This window comes from Pipistrellus hanaki (genome assembly GCF_964339955.1).
Source record: "Pipistrellus hanaki genome assembly, chromosome: 6".
Classification (NCBI taxonomy): Eukaryota; Metazoa; Chordata; class Mammalia; order Chiroptera; family Vespertilionidae; genus Pipistrellus; species Pipistrellus hanaki.
This window is the reverse complement of record NC_140508.1, coordinates 67,318,563-67,335,098: the sequence shown is the minus strand read 5'-3', so window position 1 is coordinate 67,335,098 and position 16,536 is coordinate 67,318,563. Positions and strand designations below refer to the sequence as shown.

At 42.0% G+C, this 16,536-nt stretch overlaps 1 protein-coding gene across 1 annotated transcript in view; it reads left to right on the top strand.

The window, feature by feature from the left end:
* Positions 1-3,739: 3,739 nt before the first annotated feature.
* Positions 3,740-16,536, top strand: part of STK4 (serine/threonine kinase 4) — an 82,017-nt gene continuing 69,220 nt past the window's right edge. The window contains exons 1-2 of the mRNA XM_084888722.1: positions 3,740-3,869; positions 10,849-10,929. Coding sequence (XP_084744848.1) covers positions 3,835-3,869; positions 10,849-10,929 — 116 coding nt within the window. The 5' untranslated portion in view covers positions 3,740-3,834. The remainder of the gene's footprint in view (positions 3,870-10,848; positions 10,930-16,536) is intronic.

The window sequence follows — 16,536 nt, the reverse complement described above, 5'->3', positions numbered from 1 at the left end:
TCTTCTGACTTAATGTCCCACTTAAAATGTTTAACTGCTTGTTGCTACCTGCATACAGCTGTTTCTCTTACTCCCTAACCTTTGGGTACGCTCTCCTCTCCTGGATTCTCCCCCCACCCCCCAACTCTTTTTCTTTTGCTTTATCCAACCTATAATCAACTCAAATATCTCATCTGAAGCCCTTTCCTGAATACTCCTCCCCTCTTCCATTATGTCCCTCCTCTGCTCCTATTCCTCCTGAGGTTTATCCCTAATTTAGCACTTACCCTGTTTCCCCGAAAATAAGACATCCTCTGAAAATAAGACCTACTTATAGGTTTCCTTCTGAGTGAAATATAAGGCATCCCCCCCAAAATAAGGCCCCCCTAGGCTAAACATGAGAGATTTGGTCCACTGATTTTGAAAGAAATGGAGTCACAAGAAATTCACCAGGAAATTCAGGAATTGGATTGTTATGATGATGTTCCAGAAGATGACATGATTGTCATTGAATAAATGAGTAAATTCTTGATACTGTAGGATTCACAGTTTGTCTGGTTTGTGTTGACAACTACAGTACTACCGTACTGTATACAGGTAATAAATTTCCTTTACTTTCATTTAACAATAAATGTGTACCGTATTCTTCTTCATGGAAAAATAAGACATCCCCTGAAAATAAGACCTAGCACATCTTTGGGAGCAAAAATTAATATAAGACACTGTCTTATTTTTGGGGAAACAGGGTAGTACTCTGCCCGCTTACAGTTTTTTTTTTTCAAAGACTTTGAATTCTTTAAAGGTAGGAAGTAAGTCTTGATCTTTGCTCTCCAAGACCTAATAGAACCTGGCACGATCTGGTCTCTGCTCTGAGGAATCTAGTTATAATTATTTAAATTCTGTGAACTGAGGGGTAGGTGGCTGTTGCAGCTGAATCCTCGACCCAGCTGAGGCCCATAAAAAAGGAAAGAATGAACAATGTGGTGGGGAAACCAGATGAGACACACACAGCTGGCTATCTACTCAATATATCCATTTTCACTTCTGGCATCTAAATTTGCCAGAGATTCTCCTGGCACAGGAAATGATTCAAGATGTCTCTCAACTGTGAACCAAAGGTCATCACTGCCAATTTAACCCAATATAAGTCCCCCAATTTGAGGGGTGGTAAAGGTGGGAGGGGGCACGCAGGATAGCTTCAATGAAAACTGCTAAACTGTGAAACATCTCAATGGTGAGGTGGGCTGGGCATGAGGCAGCTCTGGTGTTATGGCTCTGACCAAGTAAATGCAGCATTTACTGGAAACCAAAAGCCAGCCTCAGTGTGGAAGCTGGATTTATATAAAGAAGAGTGGCCACCTTCAGCCACTGATTGGCCCATTTCTATGCAGATAAGGACTCCAAATCCTCACTGTATGATTGGTCTGAATAGCACTATCCTAATTGGTCAGAATGGAGCCACTCTGATTAGTCAATAAAGATACAAATAAGGTCGAAACTGGTTTGGCTCAGTGGATAGAGTGTTGGTGTGCAGACTGAAGAGTCCCAGATTTGATTCCAGTCAGGGGCATGTACATTGGTTGTGGGCATGTCTCCGGTGGGGGTTGTGCAGGAGGCAGCTGGTCGATGATTCTCTCTCATTGATATTTCTGGCTATCTATCCCTCTCCCTCTCTGTGAAAAATCAATAATATATATATATACATACGTACATATATATATATGTATATTATTGATTTTATTGATTTTTTTACAGAGAGGAAGAGAGAGGGATAGAGAGTTACAAATATCGATGAGAACCTGCCTCTTGCACACCCCCCACCGGAGATGTGCCCGCAACCAATGTACATGCCCTTGACCGGAATCGAACCTGGGACCTTTCAGTCCGCAGGCGGACGCTCTATCCACTGAGCCAAACCGGTTTTGGCAATAAAATATATATATTTTAAAAAAGATACCAAATAAGTATTGAGCTGTGCAGCTCCTATTGGTAGAATTTCGATCCAGGAATTCCTGTATAAGGGCCAGCTCAGATAGTAAGAACACAACGCAGTAGGCAGGCAGGTCATGCTTTCCCTGAAGCTTGGCATGAGAGATCCTTGTTTAGCACCAGCTGCTAGGCTCTTTGTAAATTTGAGCCCAATTGGCCACCAGGAGCCCTTCTTAACAGGCACAGAGTTGACATTACCAACAACAACAATCCCATTCTCTTGGGCCAGCGATTGAGAATGTGATCTGACCTGACCAATGAGGTAAGAGGATGTCTGCTGGGTGCTCATGGGGCAGTTTTTGTTTTTTTCTTGAAAAGAGAGATATAGGACTTCGAGATAGCCTTTTTGCTCTTTTTCTTCTTTTGGTAGTATTGGGTTAAGGACATAATTCTGAGTTGTGGTTGCCATTGTGTGTGAGTGTGTGTGTGTGTGTGTGTGTGTGTGTGTGTGTGTGTAACTCCTGGGAGGCATTTTTATTTATGTACTTATTTGTTATTTATTGATTTTTTTTGCTCTCACTAGCTTCCTAACCTATAAACTGGGGATAATAATGATTACTTCATAGTATTGTTTTAAGGACCAAGTGACAATCTAGTACCTTATAGAAGGTTTTCCTCCTATGTCAGGGCAATGGCTCCATTATCCCATTTTTAGAACATGGAGTGCCATATCTGGGTAGCCCTCAAAGTTGGTTGCTCAGGTGTTACGTTTCATAGATGACATAGGGGAAAAACAGGACAATTAACAACAATGAAAGGTTGCTCTGGGTAAGGTGCTCCTGTCACTACCCCACTCCCCCTTGGTAAATTGGGTGGCATCTGCCTTTTTCCTAACACTCACTGACTGTGGTGGCAACTGAAGACGCACCAATGGCAACAGTTTAAACTGGAGCTCAGAGAGGAAAGGAAGCTTTCTGATTCACATGTTCAACTAGCAGGTCCATCTCAGTGGTTGTCAGTTTGGTGGTGCAGGCTCTAGAGTCAGACTTGAAATCCCTAACCCTACATTATTAGCTCTGCGCTCTTCATCTCTGTGCCTTGGGAGAGAGTCATACTAGCGTACTCACCTTGTAGAGTTGATCGGAGTGTTAAATGAGTTAATATTAGTAAAGCACCGAGAAGGTAGTAAGCACTGCGTTAAGTACACAAAACTGAGGCTAACGTTACAGGCTTGATAAAATGATTAAAGGAGATAACATTCGAAAGCGAGGACCTAGCAAGAGCTTAATAAGCATTAGCTATTTTTATGTCTGCCAAGTAACCCAGAGGTGAGGCAGTGGACAGGGGGTGGGGGGGAGCTTGGGCAGTTTGCAGGCTGAGGCTCTGTGGCATGCGATGGCAGGGTACGCAGGGTCCAGCCTCCATTTGGAAGAATGCAACCGGGTCAGAAAGCTAGAAAACCACCCATACCTCCACGAGTCCCTGGAGCAGCGCTGCCCAGGAAGCTTGGCTTATTAAGAATCCGCAGTTCTTATCAAGCCGGCGCTTCGCAGGAAGTCTCGGCTTCTCCGTCTGAGAAACGAGGGCTCGGGGTTGAGGCAGAGAGGGGTTCCGGGCCTGGGGACCCTCTCAGCCATGGGCAAATAGCGTCGCAACGAGACAGCATCTTTGAGTCCCGAGCCAACATCTTTTAGTCCCCAGCCCGGCTTACGGCGCTCAGATGAAGAGCCTTCGACAGTTCCGGGGCCACGCCCCCTGCGCACCACGTGACGCCGGCGCCTCACGGCCCCGCCCAGCTCCCCGCGCCTCGCGCCGCTTCCGGTGTGGGCGGAAAGCGGAAGTGTGGGAGGGTCTGCGGGGCGTGCTCTGGGAGGTCCTGGGGGAGGATGGAGCAGTGAGTGGGTCTGGGCGGCTGCTGGCAGCGCCATGGAGACGGTGCAGCTGAGGAACCCGCCGCGCCGGTGAGGGGCCACTGGCTGGGAGGAAGGGGACGGGGGAGGGAATGGGAGCAGGCGGAGGAGAGACACCGAGTGCGAGGTTCCTCCCCCCCCCCCCGGGGGGGACAGGGACCTGCGGGGCGTGGCGACCCGGCTGATGGGACACCTGCTAAATGGGGGGACCTCTGGCGGATTGGGGGTACAGAGGGCAGCACGCGGGGAGGGGATCAACGTGAGGCCGGTTAGGGAGAGCCCTGGCTGTGGGAGACATTCTGGGGCAATGCTAAAGGGAGCAACTGCTGCGGAACCTGGAGACAAGTTAGGGAGAGCACCTGCTCAGGGGGGTGGAGGAGGTGTTCTGGGGGGAAGGCTGTCCCGAAGGGACTCTCTGAGAGATGGGGAATGCTGAAGTAAGATGAGATCTTGTGAGGGGGTCCGTCTCAGGGTGGATCCGGACCAGCGGAGACGAGGGCTGGGTGGACTCCCGTCAGGGAGGAAGTCCCACCGGAGAGAGGCAGTGCGGGAGGGAGGACCTGATGAGGGGAAAGCTTTGCTGCTAAGGCTGAAGGTGTACTGTGAAGGGAAGCCAGGGAAGGCTTCCAGGAGGATAGCATGTAGGAAAGATGCTCTTGGTAGTGTCCTTACTCTGTCCTGGTGATGGCAATCTTTCATTCCTGATATCCTCACATGCTAGAAAGCTAGAAAACCAGTACCTCCAGGAGTCCCTGGAGCAGCGCTTTTTATACGCCTCACATGCTCCACAGCCCTTCAAAACCCAATGTTGGGAGGTAGATGAGGAAATAGAATGTTTTCAAGATGGGCACATTGAGGCCTAGAAGATTTGAGACACAGTCCTGTGAGTTCCCTTCTTTGCTCTTAGGTCTGGGTCACTGAGCCCTTCTCAGGCCTTATTGTTTTGTGAGTATCAGCTCCAGATCCTACAGCCACCTGGAACTGTTTAAAGTCAAGATCAAGAAGGTGGCTGAGCCTAGAAAGTGTGAACTCCTGGATTGGTTGCAGGGGTATCATTGATTTGCTCTGCGGGCACCAGGGTCTTATGCCAGTCACATCTGGAGGAAAGCAGACAGTAGAGACTGAGGGAGTCATGCTTCTCTGAGGAGCAGCATAGTTCGCTGCTGTTTCACAGAGACCTCTGACTTCCTGCAGCAGAATGAGCAGTGAAGTAGGAAGTGCTCGGTGCGTGGGAGTGTGAGGCAATGGAGAGGTGAAGGGAAGGGATTGGCAGCCGGGGCTGCACACTTAGGGTTTGTTTTTGAAGTGCACAAACACTGCAGGAGGCAAATAGCTGGTTGGGATAGACTCAGAATTCACCGTGCGGAGACGGAGATAATAATGATTGTTAGCACTCACAGAGCACTTTCTGAGCGCCAGACCCTGTGTTTGGTGCTCGCTTCGTCTCCTGTTGAACCATATGGAATTGCTGATATTTGACCGGTTTTGACCTATAAAAAATGGTAATTTTATATTATTCAATTTGTTATTGGCACATTTGGTCCCCACAACAACTCCATGTGGTGGCTATTTCTGTATCTAGTTTACAGGTGATAAAACTGAGGCACATGCCGAAACCGGTTTGGCTCAGTGGATAGAGCGTTGGCCTGTGGACTCAAGGGTCCCGGGTTCTATTCTGATCAAGGGCATGTACCTTGGTTGCAGGCACATCCCCAGGAGGGTGTGTGCAGGAGGCAGATGATCAATGTTTCTCTCTCATCGATGTTTCTGGCTCTCTGTCCCTCTACCTTCTTCTCTGTGATAAATCAATAAAATATATTTTAAAAAAACAAACAAAAAAACCCTCCAAAACTGAGTCACAGAGATGTTAGTGATTTGTTGGGGGTCCCACAGTTAGTACATGGCAGAGCTGGAGTTTTAATCCAGGCAGTGTGGTCCAAAGTTCATGCTCGTAGCTGCCTCACTCTCATGCCTCACAGGGCCGTATGTATGTCAGCAAGATCTGCAATAGCACCATAGTGATTCAGTCATAAATGCACACTGGTTATGTTTTTTTCCAAAGCATGTTCATTTTTTCTCCAAGGCTTCGGTTTAATGGAAAGATGTTTAGGCATCTGAGTTTTGTTTCTACCTTTGCCTTATGCTGTGTAATCTTGGGCAAAAGAGTAAGGCTTTTTGTTTTTTTGACACTTATTCCTGCGCCTTTTGGGTTAAAAAAAAAAAGTATTAAATGTGCAAGAGAAGAGCATTGAAGGGCTGAATTTTCAAATGAATGGTGCCTTCTTGCTCTCATAACTAGTGAACTGCCTCCTCTGTAGCAGATTAACTTGATCATCATTTGTACTAGTAGTTGAGTAGAGCTGCTGTGTCAGTTTCACAGACTGGGTGACTTAGACAACAAATTCATTTTCTCGTGGTTTTGGAAGCTAGAAGTCTGAGATCAAGGCATCGGTAAAGTTGTTCCTTTTGAGGCCTGTCTTCTTTGTTTGTAGATAGCTGTCTCCTTTCTATGTCTTCATATCATCTTCCCTCTGTACCCATCTGTGTCCTCATCTGCTCTATGAAGGACACTAGTTGTGTTGTATTAGGGCCTACCCAGATGACCTGATTTTACACTAAAGACCTCGTTAAAGGCCCTGTCTCCAAATACAGTCACCTTTGGAGGTACTTCAACATATGAATTTGAGGGGTCAGGGAGCACATTACTTTTATTGATCATTAACAACTTCATCAATTTATCTTATTTATATTTGTTGTAACCCATCCACATTGAATACTGTGTGGAAAGAAGCATGCGTATACATAAATAAAATGAACCTTCCTAGAGTTCTAAGTTGGGAGAAAGAAGTTTGAGATTTAGCCAAACCTGTAAGTAACTATTTCATAAAACACCCTTATTTGGGTTGGAAAGGTACAGGTGTCTTTTCCGAGGTTCAGACTGGATGTGCTCCTAGCAATCCCAAGTAGGAAATGCTCTCTTGTGCTCGTGAGTTTGACATTTGTGTGTGACTGATGGGTTAAAGTTGATGGTTATGTAGAAGGGTGATAGATTGTGAGTTGCCATTAGATAATAGTGTGGCGGAAGGTGTAGAGTGCATTTCTGGGATGCTGATCCTGCACGTGGCCATCTGACTTAGGAGAAGAGCATCTGCTGGGATTTGGTCCGTGGAGGCTGTGTTGGCCACGCCTGTTCGGTTCTGAGTAAGCTGTGAAACTACCTAGGACCTGGGCCAGTCCCAGCTGAGAGAGCTGAATCATCCGAGTTGGGCTGTTATGTTATAGTACTTCTTCCATGAAGATTCATGACATTAATAAAATGTCATTAAGTCACTTATCAAAAGATTTTTTTTATAGAAATCCTATTTGTTAATAATCCAGTAATACTTCTGGGGGTGAAATTCTGTATAAGTGTTTTTGCTGTTGTAAATCCTCACTGGAGGATTTTTTTTTTTTTTTTAATATATTGTATTGATTTTTTTACAGAGAGGAAAGGAAAGGGATAGAGAGTTAGAAACACCGATCGGCTACCTCCTGCACACTCTCCACTGGGGATGTGCCCGCAACCAAGGTACATGCCCTTGACCGGAACCGAACCTGGGACCCTTGAGTCCGAAGGCCAACGGTCTGTCCACTGAGCCAAACCGGTTAGGGCTGGAGGATATTTTTTCATTGATTTTTAGAGAGAGTGGAAGGGAGGAGGAGCTGAAAAGGGGGGAGGGAGAGAGAGAGAGCGAGTGAGTGAGCCCAAGCCTGTTGTGATGTGAGACATATTGATTTGTTAGGGCTGGATCGAACCTGCAACCCTTCAGTGTGCGGGCCGATGCTGTAACCACTGCACAGCACTAGCCAGGGCGTGAAATTCTATTTTATTTTGAAAACTCACAAAGACTTCTGATAAAGGTTTATGATGCCCATCATTGCACTTGTTAATCCATTTAGCAAATGTTTATTGACCACGTCTGGGTTACCAGGCACCAGTGATATAAAGAGCCCTTACATTGGAACAAAAACCAAAGGAAAGAGCACTTAGATTGTTTTTAAAAAGTACCTGAGCAGTCACATAAAGTTTGAAGAGTCAGTATTATCAGGGGCTTGCAGCTGTCTCTCCCACGGCCGCAGCAGTTTCCTTTGTTACGCCGTGGTCTCCCTGTAGTTGAAATAGTGAGTTTAGTTTTTTGTAACCACAAAGTCAACTTCCAAGGAACACATTTGATCTTCCTTTATATAAGTTGTTTATAAAACTTTAATTATACTTGAGGAATGAGATATTGTCCATTGTTTATATAGTTACAAAAAAAGTCCCCTGACTTATGAGATGTCATCCTAACTTCTGAGTTCATAGAATTTCACTTCTGTCCTGGCCAGTGTGGCTCAGTTGCTTGAGCCTTGTCCCATGCACTGAAGGACCTCGGGTTCGATTCCCAGTCAGGACACATACATGGTTTGCGGGTTCCATCTCCAGTTGGGGTGCATACAGGAGGCCGATCGATGTTTCTCACATCAATAAAAAACTTTAAAAAAAAAAAGAAATTTTACTTCTGAAGTTTAAGAGGAGTTTCATTTCAGCCCTTTATGTTTGGAAGCTGGGAGTTTTTAATGATGTCACTGGAATTTAATTTTTAGGACCTTTTGTTTTTCAAAGGTCACTGTGGTCATTTTGTTATGTTCATTTTCAAGTTATGATAATTATTGACTTGGAGTAAAACTCCATTTCTCTAGTCTTTGATATTTTGAAAATTCTATTAGATTATTCTTTTTAGATCAGTGTTTGTTGGTAGATACACTTGATATGTCTATAATTTTGTTCTGGTTTCGCTATTTTTCTCTAGGAAGTTATGTGTGTGTGTGTTTATTTTTAAAATTCAAGTCTTTTTTTGAGTGTGTGTATGAATGTAAAAATTGATATTGTTCAGCTAGTTTAAACCTTTTCTTTACAAAGAAATCACCAGTGTGACTACTTCTATATTTCACCATTTCCTGAGCTCTTTTCTTTATTGTCTTTTGTAGTTTCAGGAAGTCATTGTGCAGAAGATATACACAGGCACACAAATATTTCTTAGCAAGCTCCTTCTTTAAGCCTGTTAATACTTTCCAGAGTTTAAAATAATATTAATTTAGCCGAAACCGGTTTGGCTCAGCGGTAGAGCGTCGGTCTGCGGACTGAAAGGTCCCAGGTTTGATTCCGGTCAAGGGCATGTACCTTGGTTGCGGGCACATCCCTGGTAGGGGGTATGCAAGAGGCAGCTGGTCGATGTTTTCTCTCATCGATGTTTCTAGCTCTCTATCTCTCTCCCTTCCTCTCTGTAAAAAATAAATAATAAAAAAATAATAATATTAATTTATATCTTCCCATGTGTGTTATGGTTGTTTGGCATAAACAGAAAAACCTGAATTATCTGGAAATTGTAAGCCACCATTTATCTTTGATTTTGGGACTAGTCAGAGGTACATGACTACTTGTGGGAGAGTCTTTGTGATGCTGTTTGAAACTCAGCTGCCTAGGTATATTTCACTTTGAACATGTCAAAGCATATACTTTCTACTTCCTGTTCCTGGGATACCTGTAAAATCTCTGTGTTTCAAAAAAAATGAACAACTTATTAATGGTGGGCAAGGATCTTCTATGTATTCCTTCGTCTCCAGTCTTATGACCGTTTCAATTCATAGTTAACTTTACATTAAACCTCTTTTCTGAAGAGATAGTTACACCATTTTAATTCACGGAATATTAAGATTTAAATGAATTAATTATAAAGGTTACATCCAATGCTTGAATCCACTCTATAGCATTTCAGCCACATGATTTATTTTCTGTTTAAAGCTTCCAGTGATGGGGATCTAGGGATAACTTAAGGCTGTCTAAACGACTTTAGAACTACTTTTTTTGTGTGTGTTTTTAAATCCTCACCGAAGGAGTGAGGATATTTTTTAGAGAGAGTGGAAGGGAGGTGGAAAGGATGGGGGGGGGGGCGGGGGAGAGAGACTCCCCCGTACGCACCCCGACGGGGACTGGGGATCAGGTATATGACCCTGACCGGGAATCACGCCAGTGACCCTTCAACATGTGGGCCAGTGTTCTAACACATGGGCAACACAGGCCAGGGCTGAAATTACTTTTATTGTTACAAAATTCTTACACCTGTTGGACTGAAGTTAGCCTCTTGATAGCTAGCTCACGACCACCTGGTCCTGATTTTGCTCATCAGAGTGACCCAGGACACATGTTATACTTCCATAGGACAGCTCTTCAGCTTCCCTTAAAAGTCTCTAAGTTTACTGTTGTTGTTTACTAGTGAAGACTTCCAGTGGTCGGCAAACTGCAGCTCATGAGCCACATGCGGCTCTTTGGCCCCTTGAGTGTGGATTTTCCACAAAATAACCACGTGCACATGTACCATGCGATTGAAACTTTATGGCCCATGCGCAGAAGTTGGTTTCGGCTTCAAAAGAAATTTCAGTCGTTGTACTATTGATATTTGGCTCTATTGACTAATGAGTTTGCTGACCCCTGTCATAGAGGAATTCCTAAGATGCTAATTTTGTGTTTCTTTTTTAAAAAAATATATTTTTATTGATTTCAGAGAAGGGAAGGAGAGAGGTAGAAACATCAGTGATGAGAGAGAATCATTGATTGGCTGTCCTCTTCATGCCCCTTACTGGAGATCAAGCCCACAACCCAGGCATGTGCCCTGACCCGGAATCAAACCGGGCACATTGTTTATTTTAAAATTAGCATTTTAGGCCCAGCTGGTGTGGCTCAGTGGTCGAGCCTTGACCTATGAGCCAGGAGGTCATGGTTCGGTTCCTGGTCGGGTTACATCCCTGGGTTGTGGGCGCAATCCTTAGTAGGGGCTGTGCAGGAGGCAGTTGATCAATGATTATCTCTCAGCATTGATGTTTCTATCTCTCTCTCCCTCTTCTTCCCTCTCTGAAATCAATAAAAATATATTTAAAAAATAAAGTAATGTATTTTGTGTTCTAGTTGCTAACAAGTAAAATGTGTTTTGTGTTTATATTTCTTCACTCACAGGCAGCTGAAAAAGTTGGATGAAGATAGTTTAACTAAACAGCCAGAAGAAGTGTTTGATGTCTTAGAGAAACTTGGAGAAGGGTGAGTAAACAGAAAACACAGGTAGATGCCTGTCGTTTTCTTCCCCCAACACCAGAAGGACATGCACCTTTCTTATGGCAATATTTTGCAAACCTAAGGAGAAGGAAGGGGGATGATGCATATTGGCACTGCTCTGCGAGGGATGGGAGGTAAATTTACATCTTGAAATGCCCTTGTCCTCTTCCCCCAGTCACTTTTCTAGAAAGATTTAGTGATTCTGGTCTTTTTAACACCAAGAACATCTATTGGGTTTTTTGTTTTGTTTTTGTTTTTTACTCTTGTAGAATCCATGGTTTGCATGATTTTTTTAAAAATCTATTTAACAGTATAATTATTTTATACTTTATTTAAAAATTTTTGTCAGTCTGACATATTAATTTGTAGTTCATGGCTTCTAATTGAAATGTAATAATTTGTTTCAATTTAAAAAAGAAATTCAGCATTTTTGTTAGTGCAACATTGTGAAATATAGTAAATAAATCAAGAACTATTGCTAGTTTTATAACTTCCTAAAAGACCCAAAATCCCAGGTTTGGTACCAGTGGAATTCCTGAAACACAGATTTGTGAATGAGTTTATAATGTACTGGTGACATGTTATTTAGTAATAGCCAGTGGCCGTTATTGACTTTCATGATAATAAAGGTTATATCATAATTACTTTTACTTTTACATATCCTTTTCATTCTTGTGTGTGTGTTTATTTATTCTCCTGTAATTAAAGAACATTAAAATATTAGGGATACCCTTTCTTAAGTTTTTGTTGTTGTTAATTTTTAAATAGGTAAGTAATTCTTGTTCAAAATTCAAAAAGCATAAAAACGTACACAGTGAAAAAAATCTGTCCACTAACTCTATCTCTCCACATCCCAGAAACAACCAGTGTAACAGTTTTTTTAATGTATACTTCAGAAATAGTTTGTATATATAAGCAAATAAGTGTGTGAGTGTGTGTGTGTGTGTGTGTGTGTGTTTTAAGTCTCTTGGGAGTACTGTTTTAAGAGAAGAACTGAAATATTAATTTTTAAAAATGTCTATTTACTATAGGTTCTGATTTTAAATGTCTGTTGTTTTAATTACTGTATACTCTTTAAAATTGTCATTAAATTATTTTGGGGTTTAGTGTCATTTATTTCCCAATGTAGTTCATTAATCATGTTAAACCCTACCCTGGATTACATGGAATAGGCTTTTCATGGTTTACCTCCTTGTAAAAAGCATTAGTCATCATCTTTTTGTTAAGTTGGAAAAATACTCTTTGGAATCCAGCACGAAATTCTGCAGAGAAGGAAAGTAAGAGATGATACCATCTGTGCTGCTTAAAGACAAGTCGCAAGATAAATCTGAAGACTGCAACTTGACTTTGCAGCTTTAAAGGTATGGGAAAAACAACTGTTCTCTGTGTCTCTTGCTGCCTTTTTCAGCTTTACCTTGGTGTCCTTGCTGTTTTCTCAAAAAAAAAAAAAAAAAAAAAAATGAATCCACGGCCCTTAATCTAACAATGATCACAGGTTATGCTGAATAAGATAAAGAGTGCTAGGCATAACTATGTATCTGACTTGTTTCTTTCATTTTTTAATAGAAGTGTGTTACAGCAATAAGGGTATAGACTTTGAAGTCAGACAGACCTGTGTTAAAACCCTTGCTTTGTTGTTTATTAGTCATAATAAATGAGTGAGCTTGGGCAAATTGCTTAATATTTAAAGCTTCACAAGCCTCAGCTATAAAATGGGGATATTAGTATCTCTCTCTCAGGGTTGAGTATTACATGAGATAATGGGGGTAAAGTACTTAGTACAGTGCTTGGCACATAGTAAGTGCTCAGTAAGTGGGCAACTAGTATTTTATTTTTAACTGTATCAACAAGCATTTTTCAAATTTTCTCATGTCAAATTAAAGTTAAATCTTAGGTCTTCAAATATATTTAGGTATTCTTTAAGGGAGCTCAGTCTGTATTGATTGGGTTTGGAGACTGTGAAAAGAAAACTACAGACAGAAGATAATGTAAGGAAAAACTAAGCTAATTATGCTTATTTTTTATTGTGTTTTAGATCTATGAATATTCTCATCGATGGAAATTTTCCTATCAAAATATTACCAAGGAAAAAGCAAATAATGCTTCAAGTCTTTCTTCCCCTGCTATTCTTCCCACAAATGCTTGCATTTCTGTCATCATGCTGAAAGAACTTGATCAAGCCTCATTTAACCAGCAAAATCCTGAAGGAAGACCTTAACTGCACTTACTGCTCAACTGCCATGCCATCCTTAAACTGTTCTGGAAAACGAATGGCTTGCAAACTTGCACTGACAAGTGCCTTGTAAAATGAGCTTTGGCTAAAGGAAGACGTTGGATTCTGGAGCCTGCAGTCAGTCTGCATTTTAAGGAAATTGTGTGGGACTGTGGACAGTAGAGCCAAAGCTCCAGACCAGGATGACTGGACAGCACTTGGAAATTAGAGCCTACTTTGAATTAGAGCCTACTGTTTTCCCCTCCTATTTTACTTATGGGTATATAGTGACTCAAAAAACATCTTGCCCATGGTTTCATAGCTAGTGAGTGGTAATGTTAAGACTTGTACCTGGTTAATTTGCCCTCAAATATTTCTGTTTTTCTACATTGATCCTTGCCTTGTATGGCTTATGGGAAACACATGCTTCCCACCATCGTCAGTTAAAGTTCACTTAGGTTCTGTTGTAGGGACTTGGTCTTAAGGCCATGCCTGTAAGTGAGCATGATTGCTCACTGATAAGCTTTCTAAATCTTCTTTAGATTACTGTAAGTGCAGTATGTAGAATTATGTATCTTAATTGCTCATGTGAGCTATCAGAATTTTGTTTGCTACCAAGATAGCATAGGGAAGCATGGAGAGTATTCTGGTCAACATTGCTGAGGGAGTATATGGAGCTCTCCTTTCCATTTTAAATAGCCTATATAATAAAGAGGTAATATGCAAATTGACCATTACTCCAACACAAGATGGCCAGCAGGGGAGGGCAGTTGGGAGGGACCAGGCCTGCAAGGGAGGACAGTTAGGGGCGACCAGGCCTGCAGGGGAGGGCAGTTAGAGGCAATTGGGCCAGTAGGGGAGCAGTTAGGCATTAATCAGGCTGGCAGGGGAATGGTTAGGGGTGATCAGGCTGGCAGGCAGAAGTGGTTAGGGGCAATCAGGTAGACAGGCAGGTGAGCAGTTGGGAGCCAGCAGTCCTGGATTGTGAGAGGGATGTCTGACTGTTTAGGCCCAATCCCGGTTGGACATCCCTCGAGGTGTCCCAGATTGGAGAGGGTACAAGCTGGGCTGAGGGACTCCCCCTCCACCTCCATGCACGAATTTCATGCACCAGCCACTAGTATAAGAATAATGAGTGAAAATTAATTTTTAAATATTAGGATACATAGACAGCTATGGATCCATGAAAGAAAAGATATCTGTAATAGTAATAAAGGGGTAAAGCATGTCTGTCCTTGTTAGAGATTGCAGGTGGGCTTTCTACATGAAGTTGTGGGCTGGGCCGAGGCTCTTCATCTATGAACTAAATCTGAAATAAATTTGTCTGTCACTTGTGCCTGGAGAAAAAGGGGAGATGCTGGTCTGACAATAGGAACTGGGCTTGCACTGCATTTAGGTCTGGTCTCTTGAGGGGCCAAACCCCCCAAACTTCTAATATGAGATCTGGTTTAAATTGTACAGCCTGGCCAAAACCGGTTTGGCTCAGTGGTAGAGCGTCGGTCTGCGGGCTGAAGGGTCCCAGGTTCGATTCCGGTCAAGGGCATGTACCTGAGTTGCGGGCGCATCCCCAGTAGGGGGTGTGCAAGAGGCAGCCAGTCGATGTTTCTCTCTCATCGACATTTCTATCTCTCTATATCTCTCCCTTCCTCTCTGTAAGAAAAATCAATAAAATATATATATTTAAATTGTACAGCCTGGATGACTGGCTGAGGGAACTATGAAACCGACATGGAGTGCTCATGACAGTGAGCATTATATAGAGAAAAATCAATATAAAAGGAAACTCATAGAAACAAATCCACTGCCATGATATAATCAGCAGACCTAACAAATGGGAGAATTCACACCTAAGGAAGAAATAATAGAGTAGTCTGGAAAGAGACTTAAAATGTTTGTTTATGATTTTCAAAAAGATAAAAGGAGGGAATGACATCCTTAAAAGAATACCAGATTATTAACATAAACAGCCAGCCAGCCCCATTGAATAATAAAAAGTTGGGAATCTTGACAATGAAAACTACAATTATTGAAGTTCTAAAGGCCTAATAAATGGGATAAATAGTAAACTAGAGAAGCTGAAGAGAGAATTTTTGAGTTGGAAGAGAGAAGTGGGATCAATTACAAAATGCAGAACAGAGAAATAGTGTTAGAAACCAAGAAGACAGCATGGATTGAGAAAGTAATACAGGTCCAAGAGGAATTCTAGAAGGATATATTGGAAGAGGTAAAGAGAAAATAAAGAGATAATGCTGAGAATTCTCCAGACTTGAAGAAAGACATGTGCTTTCAGATTGAAGAAGTTTATTAAATACCAAATAAATCAACTGCTAGTTAAATTTTAGAATGTTAAGGATGAAGAGGAAATCTTAAAAGGTACAGAGAGATTACCTGTGAAAATTGATAATCTGATGATAGATGACTTCTAAACAACAATAGAAATTGGATAATTGCAGTAAAAATGCTGAGGGAAAGCTATTGTCAAAGAAGAATTCTGTGTCCAGCAAAAGTCATTCCTGAATGAAGGTGAAATAAAGGCATTTTCAGATGGGAATTAGAGTATCAAGAATAACTTTGGCTGAAAGTGACAGAATACCCCGCTAACAGTGGCTAACCAATAAGGGCATTTAATAACTAAAAATAATAAATCTGGGAGTGAAAGATTCCAGAACGGTTAATTGGCTTGAATATTGGCTTAGCATTTGTGTAATTATTATCTCAAGATGACCACATTAGTTTCAAGCATCATGTCTCACATGACAGTAACCAAAGCAGGAAAGGAAGTAGCAAGTAAAAATGGGCCTTGTGTGCTTCTCTCTTACCTGGGAAGAAAGTCTTACCCAGAAACCCTTCAGCAGAATTCCCCTCAAATTTCATTGGTCAGAACTAGGTCACTGGCTGAAGGGAACAGGATTACTCCGACTGGCTTCATCCCCTGGGAAAAGGTGTTCACCACTCTAACAAATCAGAGGATTACCTTAGCAAGGAACAAGGGTCTTCTCTACATGGTCAGTGGTTACTTTACTCTTGAGGAGAAAAAAAAAAAAAAGCTTATGTAATGTTTAAGGATCACTATAGTAGTTTTGCCAATGTAAAGGGTTATGATGGAGTAGAAATAATTTTTATGTGCTCTGCATAGATTTTTAAAAACAAACACATTGAAATGAGTATTGAGTACCATTTTGGCAGCTTAGAGCACTCAGCTATTTTGATATAGGTTGCATTGTTATTTTGATATTTTCTCACCAAGACATTATGAAGAAGTATGTGTATTTGGGAAACGGGAAAGACAGTTTACTCATTATTTCACTGGCACCCATCAGAATTTCAATGAAGCTATAATCTATTTAAGGTGATGGTGGTATGTCATTTGGCCATTACAA